Here is a 20,318-nt window from a genome sequence, read left to right as displayed (position 1 = left end):
TTAACTGTATAATTTTCTACTTTGTCATGACAAACCATGTTTTTGTTTGCCAACACACTGGAAGTCCATGGAACGCAGCATTTGAGTGATAAAATTCAGGTTCACCAGTCACACACTTTTGTTTCCAACTGTTTTTATAAATAAAAACAATGTGCTGTTGCAATCAGAAACATCATGATACAAATTATCTTCTTTTTTTTTTTTTAAATAAAATATAGATACATTAAAAATTATTAGGTCTCTTAGGATGCTCCACAAAATACAATAAACTGTCCATCAACAGACCATAAACATTGCTTTGAAACAAACTAATATCAGATAAGAACTGTCTCTTAAAGTGATTCTACTATATCTACACAAGAGCCATCCGGAAGATAAGAATTCATTAGTTCATTTCATGTACGGTTCATTACAAATACTAAACTGTACATTGTTTTTTAGTGTTGAGCATCAGCATGAAGGACACGGTGGAGAAGTCTTCCATCTATGAGGAGCCCTGGGACAGAAAGTGCTGAAAGAACTCCTGAGTCTTCCTCTTTTCGGCGAGATCCTGCTTCTGAGGCGACTTCAAGAGCAAGGAGGCGAAAATGGTGGCTACACAGGAAGAATATAAATTATTCATATTGCAAAGTATAACAAAGGGTTCCTTTTGTTAAGCCTTATGTAACTATCTTTATCAGATGTTTCAGTTATTTACATGTTTTAAGTAATGATAGACCAGCATTATAGATGTAGCCATAATTCATTTTGTTTTTATAAAGTCTTTATTCAAACTTCATTCAAACAGGGCATACTTTTTTTTTTTTTAAGGAATCAGGCTTCTCTGAGTAATGAAACATTTACTGAAAACAATCCCTGAGTCATAAACAGAGCTGAACAATAAAACGTGATTTTCATTTCATTTGGACTTTTCCTGGCTTGATTCCTCACTTTCTCTTCTCTTATTCAACATGTTGACTATATCGCGAAGCAAAATTCACAAATGAGCAACCTGCTTTGTTTCCTTACCCAGGATGTTGACATCTAATCGATTGTTGGCAGAATTCTTCAACAGCTCACGCAGAAAGGCAGATAAATAGTTGAACACATTTTGATGGCACCGAGGTAGCATGGAAATAACCTGCACAGAAAATAAATGATCATATATAAAAAATAAATAAAACAGAGATTGAGACTTCAATTCAACACATCTTCAGGGGATAAATCGTGATTCTCTGTCTCACTCACTTTCTCACACTGACTGGCATTGTAGCAGCTTTCTAGGCACTGCTGGTAAAAGGAGTAGGGGACCACAGGCTGGGGGAGGGCATCCAGAAAGAGAAGCAAGGCCTCTGCCACTGAGTGGTTACTGCCCGCTGCAGGTCATCACTGAGTTAAGGTCATAATCTGAGAAGACTTGCCTCATATTGAATGGAATCATTCAAAATCAAGCTGCACCAGATTTCACACACTCATAGATATCGGTCCCCAAATAAGCTAGATTTTGAATTTCATGAATTATTCCTTTGGAAACAGTGAAAATGTTGAGACGCCCAACCTCCAAATGTTAAGTGAGGGAAAAAAAATCCCATATTTGCACCCTGATATTGACAGGCACCCAAAATGTAATGAGTTCTTACCTGACCCCCAGTATCCTCCCACCAAGTTTCATGGAAATCAATTCAGTTGTTTTTGTGCATTTTGCTTACGAATACACCAACCAACAAAGAATCCTAACCTCCTTGGCGGAGGTAACTAAACTGTGATGCTTTCTGAATATGAATTTAAGCAAATTTGGGGACTGTTTTGAAGGATACGAAGAGAATCCGGCATGCCAGTGTCAAGGCAATCCCTTATTTCTGCAAATTCACTCCGGAGACCAGGTTGCTGGAATATGTCTTCCTGCAAATGGAAGACAAAACCCATGAGTCTTGGTGTTTTTAAAAAGCACATTAGAAATTTACAAACAGGTTGCGGATCTAAAAAGGACTTTGTTAGACTAAAATCTAGAGAAACAACCCATGTTTAAACTACCTAAATCAAATTAATAAATCACCGTTAATTCCCTTCAGCGAATCAATGCAGAGACTCCACAAAGCTACTTGGCTGGCAGGCACAACTAATGAGACATACTTTGTGACCAAAGTATTCTTAAGCTTTTTATTTTGCTTAATACATTTGTCCACAAAAGAAACCACACTAAAACCTGGGAGGAGGCCAAGAGTCACATAAATCACCATAACAATACAAATCTGTCACGAACAAATGTGCTAAACATAAACTAAGGAGAAGTACAGTGTTCTGTGATTTTATTACAGCACAAAAACAGAAGCATTGGCATCAGATTGTCTGACCTGTTTGATTGCATTACGGAACAAGTGATCCACCATCATCCAGAGTTCTTTAGGAATGTCTAGAGGCTTTTCAACGTTTACTGCATTCTCATCTCCAGGCCTCTCTGCCTAATGTTCAGAACAAACACAGCAAAGAACAGTTAAGATAAAACAGTTAAGTCTGTGTAAAATTGTAAATCTGAAAAGGTATAAAACAAGATATGCTGTGAGTTGTGAGTTATTTCAAGGACACTCACAAGATCACGAAGCGTCTCTTGCGGCATGTCCTGGATGGGCTCCCTCAGCTGACACAATGAATGGATGGATGAGCCGTAGCAGCTGGGCAGGTAGTTTCCTGCCACTGGGATGAAATAGTCCTTTCCACGCTCCAGGTGAAGCACCAGGATGTCTTCGATCTGTTCCTTGCCAGAGTTAAGTTCAGGCGCAGTCGAGCGGTTTACAAAAACCTCAAGGTCAATGTCCACAGAACCACCTTGATGTTGAGGGGTGCACATATAAAGTAATGGGTTACTAAACTATTTTAGAATTATGTTGTACAGGGGTTTCTACAAATGCTGAGGTAGTGCTCTTTGAGGATTTATAAAGCAACATGACATCCATAATCTACAACAAAATTTCATCTTGCACTATGAATAAGGAATGTGCACCTAAAGGGACGACCTTGATGCTTTTAAAAAAAAATGAGTTGTGGCTCCTGGAAGAAACTGGGACTATGTGTAACTCACCCTGAGCGATGAAGCCTTTGGGGGGGTTTGCTGTGAGCCAGGGCTTGCAGTATGTAGACTCATTCGGCTTCTGGATAAACTCAAACTGACACGGGACCTGCCCATCATTCAAGAGGCTCAATGTCTCTGCATGGTGCTGCATGAACTTCACGTCCTTAAAGTGGAACTGAAAGAAGAGAGAAGGATTCATGGGGTGAGATTAAAAGAAAAAGTCGACTCTATGGCTTGTAACTGTATCCTTAAATACCTGCAATAAGCCCAAAGCCTGAGATCAATACACTGCTTCATTAGTTGTGGTTTACTGAAGTCATTAAAGGGGCATAATGAGAAGGCAGTTTGTTGTACTAAGTGCATCAGAAAGATAAAACAGCTCCCATTACACTATAATAGGACTGAAAGTGATAGGAACTTTTACCTCCTGCTTGGACAGGGTTACAGACGGAATGCATTCATTCTCCATTTTGTCAATATTGCGCACAATCTCTTCAAATGTCTTCTTATAGGCTTCACTATTTACTCTCTTGATCTGTAGGAACATATAGGAGGAAGAAACAATCAGTTGTAAAAAATGTATGTACTTTTCAAATCTATGTTTCTAACCTCATGAGAACAAATTAATGATAAAATCAGAGTCATTTACCCCAATTTCAAGCAGGGAACTGACTGGTTTGTGGTCACTGGTCTTCAGAGCCATGTGACTCTGGTAAAGTTGTTGCTTGATGTTTTTCCCTCTCCACAGGATACGGTCACACCAGGCAGGCACGCGACATTTCTCACTAAATGCAGAAGTGTTAACATGTTAATTCTCAAGCATGTTCATTACATCTCTTATTAGATAAAATAATGAAGGTAAATATTACATTTGTATGAAGGTGCATTTGCACATTCTTTATCAAAGTAAACTATGATCCCTGTATGGAAATTCTTTGGCGTGAGAACAGAACATTTGGGACCATTTTAAGGCTGAGCTGTGTTTATTAATGATGTTAATTGAGAGCAAAAAAGTTCAGGTTGCCTAAACTGATTCATGCCACCAGTTCAAAACTAATGTAGTTTTCTTATTCACTGTAAGGAGCCACTGTAAAACATGTGAGGAAAGATGAGCAAACATTGCTACACAGTCAAATTACTAAATAAATATTTACCCACCTGAGTTTTCTCATTGTTTATCTACTGTTGTATACTCCTGCGGTATCTTTTTGGAAAAGCTCCAAGAAAACATTTGTTTTGGATTCTTAAGTGGTTTTAGCGTAGTTGTAGCACAGGTACAAAGATGCTTCCGCTGTCAAAGACCTGTCACTCTTCAAAGGGAGGTTTGTATACAGTTTGGATGCAGCGTTAAACAATGAAGGAGACTTAAGTACCTACACAGTGAAACATATCTGGGATGAGCTGGAATATGTCACACAACTTTCTTTTTGCAGTTATGTTAATTTTAACTAAGAGCGTGATCGTACCACTGAAGAATGATGTCCTTACTGCCAGCTATTTGCAGCTATACGAGATTACCTTGTATCCCATTTGTCAGAGCCGGTGTCATATTTGTAGGTGGGCTGGAAATCAATCTCGCCCTCCACAAAACCAACAAACACAGCCTCCTCATCGATCTGCCTCTTGAGCTGAGGACCAAGTGCAGCTTGTAAGAATCAGCACTCATAAACACATACAGACTATTCAAAGAGAGAAAAGAGATTAAGACCATTCTAAATACCTGATCATAACTGTGCAGAGTTTCAAAGTCCTTCCTGCCAATTAGCTCCTTCACATTGCCAACATCAAGGTCACTGATTCTGTAGTTGAGGTCTCCGACCCATAAAACCACACTAATGAAACAAAGAGAAAACAACAAATGAGAAGTTGCAATACACAGCAAAACTAAAGCTAAGTGTGTCATGGTATTGCTATGATTTCTAAATTAATCATACTATAACCTTTAACTGTATTAATGGTTCATACTCATGCTTCATTATAGTGAGTGGAGTCTGTGTAGGCTCAAGCTGTCGAAACTGTAGACGGCTGCAAATATCCTTATAGTCTTGATTACGTCTCTCGTATTCTTCTATGTGGGCAGCTAAGTGAGAGTTGACCACACAGATGCTGGAGTTGTGGAAGTGAAAACGGATTGCCACAGCACCCTTGTTCCCCTGTGAGCAAGTGAGAGATTGAAGTAGAAACGATAAAATCAGTCAAGATTAATGCCAGTCGAACATCTACACCGATTCAAGAATAAAAAAAAGTTGAATAAGATTATATGCAGTTATTCGAGCTCCCTTGTTTGACACTGATCCAGTGTTGCACTGAGTTAAATACTTGGCAGGTTTCTGTCATTTCCTGGTGCAGACTATAAGCCAGCGTCTCATTACTGCAGGAGAGGATGGAGTCCCTACTGGTCACCAGCCTGCCATCTGCTCGACACTGCAGAGGTTGCTAAGTAAGCATATCTGCATACAAGACAAGAATATCCTATTCTGCAACAGTGCGTGAGGAACAAAGTTGGAGGGGCTGGATGAACAAGCTCTCGAGTAAAGAGAGATAAAAAGAGAGGGATGGAGCTCAACACTGGTTCAGCTTGTTTAAGTATTTGTCTATTCCACCACAGTTACATTAAATTCATTCACTGGTGGCAGCACACCTGGATTTCATCATCACAGAAAATACAAGGAACAGTCATTGCAGAAACTTAAGCGTTTTTTCTGCTTTGAACATGTAATAACTTTACATTATAATAGCAAACCTACATGATAAACCTGCGCATCTATAATAATAAAAGCCCCGTAAAACCAGTCTTACCATTCTTCCCATGATGCCAGTGCCCACAGTCTCTGCCTCCACATCAGATATGAACTCTGCATGCTCCTTCTTTACATAGAAGATCAGCATGATGCCCACCAGACGCACCAACTTCACCTGGAGCAGAGCACGAATTAACAAAGAAACATCAGTTTATACAGGAAAGAAAGAGTTGTTTAAAATATCAATTTCCTGCATATTTGAAATTCATGGGTGGTTAATAGTTAAGAGTGACTCTGTAGCCCTACGATGCTGCCTAACACCTTTTTGCTGCTTAGAGTTTTTTCACTTGCAGCTACAAAAACAAATTGGATAGTTCAGATTAGTGTGATCCTCTGACTTAACTCAAGGAAAACAGAGACGGACATGAACATCCCAGGATATTACACAGTTGTGCATGGGAGGAAGCAAAACAGTTTGATAAGCCTCCCCTGTCAATCCAACAAGAAACAACATACACATACTAATGTGAAAACATTTATTTTCCCATCTGCCAGGCTTTTAGAGGGTCAGTTACAGAAAGGTCAGTGTGCTTTAGTCAGAGCACTGACACTTGATGAGGAAATGACTTGTCATTATACAAGGTCTGTGACTTACAGACATCCTGTATGCCCTATGAGGTCTCAAGGAAAGCAGCCAAGCAGAGAAAAAAAGTCACACGATAAGCAAGAGTCAGTACTCTGAGAAAACGGAAGTAGATGAAAGTAAATAAGAGGAAGACAAAGACAGAAAATATCTTCAAACATTAAAGTCTGAAAATGCTCACCAAACTGGCAGGGTTATCATAGCTATTCTTTATGATATCTAGGGTAAAATTCCATCCACGACACTTGACCATTACACAAAACATTGGAAACTCAGAGTAACAGAGAATCTGCTACTAGTTTCCATGTTAACACAAAAGAAGCTAAATATACTCTGTAAAGGCAGAATACAGTGGACTTGGCTTTAACATATACAGATCCAGGAAGACGACTTTAAAGAAGAAAAAAATAGATTTTCTTACTAAGGCATACTTGGCATCTGGATGTAAGGCCTTGGACACAGCCTTCGTCCACTCCAGCTCTTTGGGGGTGTCATTAAAGAAGAAAGCCTCTTTGCTGAGATCCAGCTCCTGGAAACTATAAGGAAGGCCAAATGGGAGTTTGAGTTTTGATTCCCACATCACCCACAGCTTGTGAGGTATTTACTCAACTTTTCCAGTCTCTCATATCAAAGTAGTAGAAACGTAGGCAGGATTAGTGGGCGCACGGTTCTAAATCTGTGGGAGGGCATGTTCTCCTACGTAAAACGTGATCAATGCCTGCATATGTTTGTCATAGGTTTGAGGACTGTATGTCTGTATGTGTGATGGGATTAAGTCGAGAATTGCACTGCCTTTCTTAAGCAGGGGTGAATTTGACTTACCCCACGCAGTACATGTCAGGAGGGTCCTGAGTGCAGCTCAGCCAAGGACTGAGGCTTTCCTTTGGCGTCTGTCCATTCACATTGTATGTGCCGAGGAAAAAGCTGTGACAGAATGGGGGAGAGACGAGGAGAATACAGAGTTTACTTTAAACAAGCATTTCCTCTTGACTTTAACCTGCTGACAACAAATCCAAAGTCTCTTCTGTTATTCGCAGTTTAAATCAGGGGAGATTAATTTACCTCAATATATTAAGCTGATTGCTGCAGCACTCTCTCTCATCCTGAAATTTTGTTTTATGTAGGTTCAAAGAGAAACTGCTCTTTTTCAGCAACACCCTTATTTATTGATATACAACATTCAGGAGATATATGTGTTCTTCCACTTTTGTGTCTTGTGAGAAACGTCATCAACAAGCCAACTCACTCACTAAATTTTCCTGCTTCCTGCTTACATGGGCTCATTCTGACATTTTCCGGACAAATTTGCAAGAAAAGTTCCAGAAAATGTCCAGAACTGACTTCTATATTTTTGTTCTCCCATACAGCCCTTCTAGAACATTTTAGGAAAATGTCTGGACCTCAGCGAATGTGTGAAGTAGCTCAATAAGCAGAGCAGGCCTCCTGGAACTTCAGTACCTTGCTGAAGTACACAAACTGTGTGAAATGGTGAGAGGGTGCATCCCCACTGAGATTTATCCTGCAGGTCCAGATTGAAATACGAACTTCCTTCCATGCACAGGAAAAGCACAGAACTCTTTATTTTGTGCTGACCACCATCACACCTTACTGCACAAAACTCTCTGTCCTCAGCTACCTGGAAAAATGCTGAAGCTGTATTTATACAAAAATCATGGACTGCTGCTTTCCTAAGCCTTTTTTTTTTTTTTTTTTTTTTTGAAATCTGCACATCAGCAAAGATTTCTTGTACATTCTCAGTCTGGAGTGTAACATGAAAATAAATCAGACAATTCAGGTCTCCCAGCACAATGTAACTGCTGTTTCTGATGAAGACAATAATTAAGGCAGACATCTACCAACAGGAGGCAGTGTAGTTATTTCTCAGAAACAAAAAAAAACGAAAAATGTCTTGGTATTTAAAGGAATATCAACATCCTCAATCAATTAGATCTGAGCTAAAGAGCAACAACTTACTACTATAGTGCATTAACCCTCTAAACTGGTGCATTTCTAGACAGCGTCTCAGACAGTAGTGCTTAAATTAGCAAAGAGCTAAGTACACAGAAATACAAACCCACAGATGTTGACTTAATCTTTTTACATACCATTTCTTGATTCCAAACTGTGCTCACAGCTACACTGTGGGCTCAACAAGTCTAAAGTATTTTAAGGTCTCAACTGATCAGCAGAGTAGAACAGTGTACAATTACACGTGTCTGAAATTCAAACCTTTAGAATGTTCCTTCTGGGTGTAGAAGTAGGATCATAGTCCTAGTATCATAGATCTAAGTATTCCATCTAGATATCAGAGACAAATCACCACAGTGAGGCTTAAGAAGAGTTTAGTTATTGTAATAATGTGGCATCAGTTGAATGCTATGTTTTCATGGTTCAAAAGTACAATGGACTAGGCTCGAAACCCTGTCAAACCCCTGTACATTAAATGGTGTATGATCCCATAGCACTTTTCACTTCCCTGCCAGAACAAAATTGGGACCTCCCAAATTGGGACGGGCACATGTCTAATTGGACTCAGCAACTCCTTTATCACCATCAAATCTTTAAATTAATTCTGTGCAATATTTAATCCTAACTGTTCTGACATTTTTATTTCCCATTGAAGTTATCTAAAATCTAGTTTGGAGTCACTATGATAGAAACAGAGTCATTAATCACTTTCTTCTAATTCAATTTTCCACCATTTTTAACAAACCACATGAAGAGAGAGATACAGCTCCAAGCTGTAAGCAGCTGTCTCTATGTACCTCCTTGCTAATTCTATAACTCTGTTTAAGGTAAATACATAGAGACATATGATGTTCTTTTTTGTGATTTTCAATGTGCTCCAGGCACTAGAGTCAGACCACCAATCAAGTGTTCTGACCCACCAGAACAGATCCCCTCTCTGACCTCCTGATTTATAAATGAAGCACTCGTTGACAGCCACATACCTGAAGTTCTCCAGGTAAGTGTAAAGGTCCTCATTCTTCAGCAGTTCACACCTGATGAGGTTGTCACGCAGGTTGAACTGAGGCATGGTCAGTATCTGAGCTTTGTTTGACGGGGTGTGGCTGGAGGAGTGCACCAGGTCATCCCGGTACTCTCGACTGGAGATGGCTGGACTGCACGCCCGAGAGGAGAAGTAAGAGTTAGACGCTGGGTTAGTGGAGGCAGACCAAGATCATTCTGTCACTCTGGTGTGATGTCAGAGGGGGAACAGGTGTCTGGATGATCATTGTGTGTGTGCTAACTTTTCTATTCACCAACCAAAGAACAGTTATCAGTTTGCACCAACAGTACTACTGGACCTACTTGTATCAGGTAATACCTCTTCTAAAAGCTGGAAATTAAATGAGGGCACACCAGAGACATACATAACTCTGCTCCAGACTAACAGTGTGATAAACAGTAGATCAACACAGGCACAATAGAGACAAGACTATGGGGCAACGCAGTATTTCCCTGATATCAGTACAGACTGAGTAAAAGAGAAGAGGAATAAAACCATAACTAAATACCATATTAGAAAATACAGTAGAGTCATTCATTCCAAGGCAACTGTCACTTTCAGATTAAACAAATGAACAGAGCAAATTAGCATTGTAAATTTTAACAACAAAGGTTTGAATTGAATGCCTCACAGGCTGTTTTGGGGTATGTAAACAGTACCTGTTATAAAACTGACTACTGAAATTATTTGCTGTTTTATACTTTTAAACTTTTCTCATACTTTTGAGGACACACTGCAGCAAGTGCGGCAATTGGGCTTTTCAATGTAAAATGTATTGCATTTGACATTGCGTTAAGTGAATCTAATAATGTGAAGTAACTTTCAAGCGATGCAGTAAAGTCACAGGTGCCTTGTTGGATAAATCTCTTCTTTGAGGACTCAGGCGATGTAGACTGACAACTACAATTTGCGCCTTACAGTTGTACTCATCCATCAACCAGTCGAGTTAGAAATATAATCGGGGCAGCGATTCATCACAGACAGAGAAGAAGGAAGAAGGAAGCTCAAAAGCAAACACGTCGCAAATACAGCTCTGTATAAGGAAGGAAATGTATTCTTCATGTTTACTCATTATAAAGAACACCAGTCTGAACACTGAATATAAACAATAACTCACACAAATCCACACTTGTGTACACTCTCTATACAACTGTGTAAGAATACACAGTTGTATAGAGAGTTTTGGTTTTGAAAGCTTCCACGTGTGAATTATTAAAAAGGGCTCACCTCTCTGGGCCCGGACACACCCTGGACTTCTGTACACCGCTGTTGGAACCAATTTCCTTTTCTAAACTTCCCTTTTTGTCTGATTTCTCTGTTTGGAGAAAGCAGAGGACAAGATGGTTAGCAAATAAGTTTTAGTTTACTTTTTACAAAACAGAGCATAAAGGTAATTAATAACATTAAGTTATTAAGACTGTGTCACTGTCTTGTGCAAGCTATTTAAGCTGCTTTCAGACAAGCACTGTTCCTCCGTATGTTCTCCAGAGGAGATGCATGTGTGAACGCAAAAGTCAGAGTGAGATGCTCTTCAGTCTCTGCGGACTCTCTCCACCTGGCCTCCTTGAGATCCAGGAGAAGTCTATGAGGGTACACAACAGGGGATCCCCGCTGGATTCACCACAAGCAAGTGGGAGGGATGATGACTCTTCTCACACAAGCAAAAAATTTAAAACAAAACTAATACTAATGAATATATCCACTGTCTACGTGTTGTCAAGAAAATCACGGAATCAGCGGAGTCAATACGTCACTTCCTGCCTCTGTCTGCTGCACCGGCTGCTCCATCTCTCGCCTTAAAAATGCAGAGGTTTTGTTGCTGTTGTGCAGAAAACCTCCCACCGTGTTGTGCATGTGTGAAAAGCAAACTCTGGGTTAACTCTGTAGCCAATTCTCCATATTTTACCCACAGGTCATGTCTGAAAACTGCTTAAGTGTCATTCCTAACAGAATTATCTTAAAATGCCCTAAGTATCAAATGAGAAAGAACCCAGCCCTTGACAAACCCATTTCAACCCTTTAATAATTATTATGTTGAATAAATTTAAGCGTATCATGCCCAAGAACCATAACAAGTCAATCATAAAAAAGTGCCAAGTCATGGCTCGGTTGTGGTCAATCGACAGAACTGGTCTTTTGTGGTTGGTAACAGTTAGTGCATCCCAAGTAGCTGGCTTTCACAGGCGAGTGTGAGGTATGAGACAGCATGGGCCCTGTCTACTGCAGCTTGGCAGGGAACACAGCTGGCTTCTCTAAAAGGGAAAGCCAGGTTCTTTGAACAGGAAATTAAACTCTATAAAAGTTACGGTGCACTACTTTAAGAGTGCACCTGACCAACAACACTGTATCAGTACACTTTTTAAAGTTTTTTTTCTGATTTGTTTTGAATCTTTGTTGTACAGAAGAAATTATCTCATCACTCTGACTTTACCGAGAAAAGAGGTTGTGAAATGCAATTCTAAGAAAAGGTCATCAAATCGGAAATGCGCCAGTTGTCTCATTATGAACATTTGGTACAATACTCAATAAGGTAACAAAAACAATCTGACCTGTCCCCATTACTAACATAGTTTTTGAAGTTTTGACTGAAAAAGAGTGGTGTTTGTGTTAAATGGAAAAGAACATGGCCCATTGTGTGTCTGAGAAAACTTCCAGCAAACTGTGAAATTACATTAGAAGGGTGTAACTTAACACATGCTCCAGGTTAAAAAGAAAATCTTGTGCACACAAGGAAAAACCGCATGTAACTGGGAAATTGACTAAAGCGCTTTCTGAGTTACAGTAACTTTAGAGATTGGTTCATCCCCATTTTAGTTTGGATTGTTTATCTTATAGTAAGGGAAATTTACAGTGTTTGTTATCGCTTTGAACACCAACTATAAACCATATCAGTGAAAAATGCAGCACCATAATAATGAACAATAAAAAAATGACCCTTATCATGAAAATGAAGAACCTTGATTTAAATCCATAAAAAGGTAGTTAGTGACTTTCACAAAATGTAAACCTACAAATCCTCAACTATACTAATCATTTAGGACTAATTTCAAGCATACATGATATTAGTCATCCACAGATTACACCCTCTCACGGCTGCTTTACCTCGACTTGTTTAATATGTTTAGGTTTTGAACATCCTCTCTGAGGTTTCTATGTTTTTTTTCTTCTAGTATTTCCTTACTATTGTTGAGGGTCAAGAACAGAGGATGTTGCACTTTGTTAAGCCCTATGAGACAATTTGTGAGTTGTGAATATGGGCTATACAAAAATAAAATGTCATGGACGTTGATTCATTGTCTTTTACCTACTCAGCTTTATGCTGTTGTAATTAAACACTTTGTCGACCAAAACCAACAATACTGCAGCTGCTTATTTTACAATCCCCAGCACAGTGAGGCCCTGACCCCATGAGGGTCTTGTGTGTGACTATCAGCTCAGCATGTCTCACATTCCTGCTCATTGCTTTAGTATCATTAACCAGCTAATGAGCTTAATGAGCTTAATAAACTTGCTGGGTGCATGGAGCCTGACAGACAGGACTTCTCTTTATCTGCAGCGGATCTTAAGTCAGCACAAACGTTGTTCTGGTGTCAGTCTCTTCCGTATCAATACACCCGCAGCAATGTATCTGCAGCTGCACAAAGTTCAGTGTTTCATAACTTCCTTTTCATTCTCAGTTACAAGTAATCCTCTGCAGAGGAATGGATCTCGGACTGTAGCTCCACAGCTGTAAACCAACAGCATCGCGTCTTCCTCCTGTAATAAAACACTTGCATTGATTTTACAGAGACTCTTCCCTCACAGCTCGATGCGGAGCAGCTTCATCTCTCAGAAAGTTTGCAGACAAGTGATTTGAGGCTAACAGGCTAAGCTAGCTAAGAGGATGAACCGCAAGCTAGCGAGGGTGTCTCTTTGGAAACAAGACGACGGTGTGATGCAAGTGTGTGTTTCAAGTGTGTGTCACCCAAACACTGAAACTCCAACACTTGCCACAGCGGGTGTGTCATGTTGTGTCACACAGCAACGACCACTAACTTCATGTAGCACAGAGCAATGTTAGCATTTAGCACTGTTCGGCTAGATGAGCTAAAGGTGACAGATAGCTTCTGAGACTGACATGAGCAATAAAACCAGTGAGGTTCCGCACAAACACTTGTTTCACCTCGCGAACCTGGCCCTGGAGCTAACCTGGCTAAAGTTAGCCTCTAGGAAGCAACAACTACTACTAGCTAGCTGGAGTTAGCTGGTGAGCTAGCTAGTTAAACAGGACACACTGCAGTGGCCTTTTTTTTTTAAAGCACCTGAAGACAAACAGTAAATGTTGGAATCGTTTTCATACCAGAGGCTCTGACCGGCTCAGACATCTCCCCGCACCGCTGCCACTCATTCTGTGCAGGAGGAGACCGAGTCCAGTTAGACCTGCCCATGCAACTGTGGTGGGAGGAGTTTACCTGCTGCTGCTGCTGCAGAGACACGAGCTGAACCACACACTGTTTACAGGCTGCACACAACATCACACCGTTTACAGGCTGCACACAACATCACACCGTTTACAGGCTGCACACAACACCACACCGTTTACAGGCTGCACACAACATCACACCGTTTACAGGCTGCACACAACACCACACCGCTTGCAGGCTGCACACAACCATCTCACTGTTTACAGGCTGCACACAACATGGCACCGTTTACAGGCTGAACACAACATCACACCGTTTACAGGCTGAACACAACATCACACCGTTTACAGGCTGCACACAACCATCTCACCGTTTACAGGCTGCACACAACATCACACCGCTTACAGACTGCACGGTGCACACAACACCACACCATTTACAGGCTGAACACAACACCACACCGCTTGCAGGCTGCACACAACCATCTCACCGTTTACAGGCTGCACACAACACCACACCGCTTGCAGGCTGCACACAACATCACACCGTTTACAGGCTGCACACAACACCACACCGCTTGCAGGCTGCACACAACCTTCTCACCGTTTACAGGCTGCACACAACATCACAACTGGTGCAACATTAAGTGACGCTCATGCATTTCAACGGGATAAATACACGATGAAAAACTCTGGGTAGAGTGTTCCACAGCAGTTCTCTAACGAAACCGGAGTTAAATCCACTAGATTTAGATTTTCATTTTGATCTGCACCAAATTGCAAATACAAATATCAGTTCCTTAAAACATGCCTGATTTTTTTCCCTTGAATTATTCTCTGAGAAATCCAAAATTGAATAAGTTCTATCTTGTGTCATGGCCCACCCCTCCACAAAATTTCATGAAAATCAGTTCTGTGGTTCTTGTGTAATTCTGCTGAAAAACAAACAAAAGACAGTCGAAAACACAAAGTGTACTCAGTAGAGTGTTCCCTCCACCAAGGCCCAACAGTTCCCTAATGAAACCACGTTTATATTCACTAGATCTGGGTTTTTGTTTGGATCCTAAACCAATTTCCCCACATACCAGTCCCCTGAACATTTTTATTATTTTCATTAAGATCCATGAATTATTCTCTGACAAATCAACACAAAATTTAGCAAAAGCCCCTTCTCACAATGAAAACAGAAATTCTACATCCTCACCCCAAATTAATCTGCACAAAAATGTAAGTCTGTCATAAACATAGACTGTATATAAGGATATATATGTTTATTTATATACAGTCTACAGTCATTAACAGCATGGCTCCCTGCATGCACAAACATAATGTGTGAACTCTTTATGTAAAACATCTTGTCATGTTACTGCAACTACACAAACATTTGTTTTTTCATAAACAAAGCAGATTTTCATTGTGACCTTCAAAGATCACACATGGATCCTTGTTCCAAGTTTCTCATCACTTAATATATAGTAGGTCTCTTGATTTTAAACCCCTCCAGTTAACTCCACTGAGGAGATGATGTTTTCACTTGTGTTTGCTGGTTTACTTGTTCAGGATTATGCTTAAACACTATGAACAACCATGTGTAGGTCTGTCCGGCCTTGGCATAGGAATGCTCTCTACTGAGCACCATTCTAGTTTGGCTCTGTTATGTGTTTTTGAAAAGTAAAACTCATGAGAGCTAGGACATTTTAAAAAAAATGCTTTTTGAATCAATTTTCTATTTTTGACTAATCCCTGTATTTTAAGGGCCCCCTAGTGACCGTCTTTTAAGGTGCTGTACAAAAAAAGTCTGGGCAGTCATTTCCACATCACAGCAGGAGAAGTGTTGTTATTCATGATAATGATATTAATAATGACTGTCCTGTAGCTCTGGCAGGACTATGGCCCTGTTTTAATGCTGACTCAGCGTCCCGGCTCACTGGGGCACTGGAATGGAATGGAGCCATAATTTATCTTTCTGCTATGACAAGTCAAAATGTCAGTCTGGTATATTTCTCACGAATCATACACATGCTGGGAGGATGGCATTCAACTGCAATAGTAACACTTTTGAAACCATCCAGTTTTATGATGTAATGAGAAAATGCCATGGAGTGAAAGAAGAGCGTTCCCCGTTCTTCCTGCAACCTGTCACCAACTGCATAAATGAACATATTCCAAAACAGGTCAACTGGAGCGTTACTGGACTCAAGCACCAGCTGTGAACAAATACCCAAATAGAAAATTGACGACAAACCTGTTTTCCGGTGTTGGTTGAGTTTAGCGAAAGTTGTGCCGAGGGGTGCGAGCGCCTGTTTGACAACTCCCGGCCCTTTATTGGCTTTGTGGTACTTGTTGATCCACCCGAATTTGGGCATGTGTGTGGGAGACTTACAAACATCTGAAAAACCGGACAGAGAGAGGAAGAGAATCAGAACAAGTCAGGATGAAAAAAACAGCTTGAATTTGTTTTCAGGCACATGTGGAGGAGGTACAGTAAGATTCATAGTATATATATATTGTGTGAAGAAGAACTGTTCTAATTTCCAAAGCATTTTTAAACATCAGGTTTCGATTTTCTGTAAAACCACCTTCAAATTTAGACTTCTTGAAATGTGTATTGAGGAAAACGCTTTCAGGAATCTCACTTAATCCATCTTACCTTTACCATTTTGTATATTCTTCGTTTTAACAACACCCGGAGCCTGGTCCTCTAATCTTTCCATCACTGGTATCCCCCACCGGGTCAAAAGCCCCAGCAGCTCATTTAGCGTTCCACTAAAAATGTAACACACGCGACACACAGGTCTTCGTCCATGCTTCCACTGCGAAGAGTAGTGAGCCAGTGGCGAAAGCGACACATCCCTGATAAATGCGTCTGTCAACCCATCAACCGACCTCCTCTATTCAGATTACAAGTTAAAAAGAAGTCCAGGAGAAGTATCGAGGAGGAAGTGACACGTCCTTTTATACTGTTTTTGTCTGGTCCCTTTGTAAAAGCTGGTGACAGAAATAAACTAAACACAGTACACACCTCCAACTCCACCCCTTCTTTCTCTGTCTGTCTGAGTCGCTCCTTTTTTCTCTGCCAGCCAATAGTGAAAGCTGTGAGACAACAACAGTCCCACAAATACACTTGTGTTGCATTTCATATTTTTTGAAAATGTATTTAACAATAATCTCATGTCAAAATATATCGATATAAAGATTATTTTGGCTCGAATTAGTTTTGTTGTTTTACCCCAGGGCAATTGAAGACTGGCTGGGCAGGTTTTATTCAAACATTGTAAGAGAAAGTTATTTGTACTTCACACATAGTGACTCCAACTTTGTTCAAGAAAGAGGATATAAAAATATGAACTTCTTAGGCAAAAGATGATCAGCTTTGTACAACAGATGATTGCACAACTGTCTGGTTTGGATGAATTGTAGTTTGTCATGTGCGTCAAACGGAAAATACTCTCCACAAGCTTTTCAGGGTTTTTCAGAGGCTGCAGGAGCCCTGAACAAAAAGCGATGACTGGCTGGATGTTATGTAAACGCTTCGCCTCAGACTGTGAGTGCTGACCTACCACTCCACGCTCTGTTGACCTCACTGAGAAAGAGCCGTGAGTGAGACCCAAAAGGAAGTCTGAGCTCCAGCTCTTCTTCCTGGTAGCTTACTCTCACCCTGGTATCAGCCCCTAGAATCAGATGAAGAACATCATGAGAAAGAAACATGTGATATTCAGTTTTACCTGGTATTTGTAATGTATATGAGCATATTTGTAATTAAGAAAAAAGGGCAAACGCACCCACGACTGCCAGCTCCTCTGGGGAGGAAACTAAATAAAGTGCAGAATGAAAGACAATGGTAGCGTCAGGTCATTTTTAACAAGAAACAAGTTATTTTCATGCATTGTCCAAATCTAATATTTTTTGTATCGCCCGTATTCACAAATCACTATTTGCCTCAAAGCTTAACAAGGTGCAGCATCCTCTGCCCTCAACCCTGGACAAGGGTGAGGAAAAACTAGCAGAAAAAGAGAAGAATATCAGAATATAACTCAGTCTGCTGTCAGTCGAACGTGTCATGATGTGAAACATGGAAGCGGCTCACTCTCCACAACAGCAAAGTCAAGGGAGACGGGTACGATGTCCTCCAGTGACACGTCATCAGCGGTGATGGCCATCCTTCGATGAGTATAAATAAAGATTCTACAAAATACAGGATTTAAATCAGGCTAGATTCTTTTTCAAATTACTTTTTTATCACGTGTATTTAGCAATCTGAACCAAATGTAATGAGAGGGTAACAGGGTGTGGATTAACTGAAACTAGTGTAGAGCTACTGCACAACACAGTGAAATCTATCATCTCAGTTTGTGGTGTTGCTATGGGTTACACAACACAGTTAATTCCTCTTCTTAACAAATGACACCGTGAACCTTTGAATACGAGCATCTGGTTCAACAACACACAGAGAAGTCATGTTATTGCCAATTACAACTTTTCTTTTAAAACTCACGCATGTTCTTTCGAAGACTCCACCAGGCCCAGCAGTCTGCTCTCTGTGATGCTATGAGACATGACCTCACACTGGACGGCATGTTCACAGTTAAGGGTATAGCGAAAATATGTTTGCATATTTCTTTATAACTAAACACAAAAATATGACTTGTAGTGCTGGGGAATAAAACAATATTAATAAGAATCACATCAATATCAATATGTAAGCATTCTAAAAGCACATCATATAATCCATATACCTCAGATCTGAATATTTTGCTGTTTGTTATATTTTGGCCCATAAAAAAGGAGATTAAAATCAAAACCTTTACACAGGAGCAAAATCTTTTAACTAAAAAATAATAATGGTACATTTATTGTTATGATTACTCTTTTTTCTATATGGCCCAGTTTTAATTTGACTAATTTCAACTAAGTTTGGCTTCAATTTTGAAAGTGTTTAGCAATTGTTGTCATGTCACTAAATACACACAGTTAAATAAAGTTTTGACGTACTTACCCTATTTCCCTTGAATACTTCTCCCAGTTTTTACTCTACTACCTTTACCTAACAGCCGTAGACAGCCTACTAGTTACTTTACAAACGTATGGACCCATTTTACGAACAAAACACATGATTAGCTTATAAATACAATGTACTGTTTTCAATGAAGCTACGCATATGTAATCAAATGATTAAAATTCCAGCTCAGACAGATGTAAAAATAAAATATAACTAATATAACAACAACTTTTCTTTACGCTGCCAGTCACTTTAAACAGCAGCTAGTGACACAAAGCTGCCACCGTGTGGAAGAAAGCTCCAACTACAGAACTTGGACTCGATGCGTGGGAAGTCCCACCCAAACTAAACCTGCTCGTGAAAAAACAACAACGTGTCGAATACGTTGTTTTCATTGAATCCACAGATCCGGAAGTTTTTATTCTGAGACACGTAAACAACGAAACAGAGCTTTGATCTAATCTGTTTGATCTGCGGACTCTGATATTCTCCAAAAGAGTCGCGCAGGTTTAATTTAGCTTGAGTCACGTTATCTTACATTTAAAGTACATTCATAGTTGCATGCAGGTTGTGAAGGATACTATGAGGCAGTTTTCCTCTCTCTCCAAAGTTTCCTGAATAGCGACGGACTGATCCATAGCGACGTCTCTGTCTCTGTCTCTCTCTCTCTCTCTCCCTCTCCAGCTCGTAAACAACTCGCAGGAATATTCCACGTGAATCTCGATCAAACTTTGATTTCTTTCTCTGTCACACATCTGCAGCAGAGACGCGTGAGCAGCGACATTATTCCCTCTTCTAATCCAGATGTTTCAGCCCTCTCCTCCCTTCCTTCCTTCCTTCCTCCCTTGCCCCAGCCCGACCCACTGTCTCTGCCACGCACTGATTCAGAACCCACCGTGACGTCACAGCTGGGGGTGTCATCCACTCGGTTTGGTTTGGATTGGTTTGGATTAACAGGCCTCAGCAGCAGGGCGACGGATCCAAAGAGGATTATGTCCCTCAATAGACCTGGATCAGGTCTTTAACTGAGTCGTATCAAAAGATTTTCAGGAGTTCTGATGATCCCGCAGCTCAATGGACCTACAGGCCCACATTTATTCAGCAACAGTCCCCTAGTAGATAGATAAATAGATAGATAGATAGATTTACTTTCCCAAATTAGGGAATTATTTACAGCAGCATGTCAAGGGCATTGCACGTAGAGCGAAGAGACTAAATAAAAGAGCTGATAAAATGAGAGACAAGCGTGCAGAATTGCAGTAGTTGTTTGTATATGTAAAGGTCGGAACATGACTAAAATATAAGATGTGCAAAGAAATTCACAGATTCTGCAGGAGTAATCCGAAAGATTTGGTGTGGACAGAAACTATAGGGCTCATGGTTTTGAGAGTTCACCTTTTGACAGGTGAGGGGATGTACAGTGTTATTGTGGGGGGCAGGAAAATGAAACCTCATTTTTATGATCTGCACAAAA

The 20,318-nt window shown here is 40.3% G+C and overlaps 1 protein-coding gene across 6 annotated transcripts; it reads right to left on the bottom strand.

Moving 5' to 3' along the window:
- Window positions 1–116: 116 nt before the first annotated feature.
- On the bottom strand, window positions 117–19,701 carry inpp5b (inositol polyphosphate-5-phosphatase B). 6 transcript variants are annotated; one of them, XM_020093471.2, is made up of 23 exons: window positions 19,426–19,701; window positions 18,341–18,411; window positions 17,933–18,030; window positions 17,628–17,657; window positions 17,406–17,516; window positions 16,091–16,234; window positions 10,671–10,758; window positions 9,385–9,555; window positions 7,256–7,357; window positions 6,855–6,969; window positions 5,849–5,965; window positions 5,015–5,202; window positions 4,770–4,881; window positions 4,568–4,677; window positions 3,699–3,834; window positions 3,474–3,584; window positions 3,059–3,224; window positions 2,570–2,805; window positions 2,334–2,441; window positions 1,797–1,881; window positions 1,228–1,355; window positions 1,009–1,120; window positions 117–594 (listed from the first exon to the last, which is right to left on the bottom strand). In XM_020093471.2, exons 1-23 carry the CDS (start codon window positions 19,597–19,599, stop codon window positions 485–487), a joined length of 2,823 nt encoding a protein of 940 aa, XP_019949030.2. In that variant the 5' UTR covers window positions 19,600–19,701; the 3' UTR covers window positions 117–484. The 6 variants fall into 6 exon arrangements, with proteins under 6 accessions (XP_019949030.2, XP_019949031.2, XP_069393544.1 ...); XM_020093472.2 differs by lacking the exon at window positions 19,426–19,701 and having other exon boundaries at window positions 18,341–18,485; XM_069537443.1 differs by lacking the exons at window positions 17,628–17,657; window positions 17,933–18,030; window positions 18,341–18,411; window positions 19,426–19,701 and having other exon boundaries at window positions 17,402–17,424.
- Window positions 19,702–20,318: the final 617 nt, after the last annotated feature.

The sequence above is a fragment of the Paralichthys olivaceus genome, chromosome 13 (genome assembly GCF_024713975.1).
Source record: "Paralichthys olivaceus isolate ysfri-2021 chromosome 13, ASM2471397v2, whole genome shotgun sequence".
NCBI lineage: Eukaryota > Metazoa > Chordata > Actinopteri > Pleuronectiformes > Paralichthyidae > Paralichthys > Paralichthys olivaceus.
This window is presented reverse-complemented; position numbering and strand designations above follow the sequence as displayed.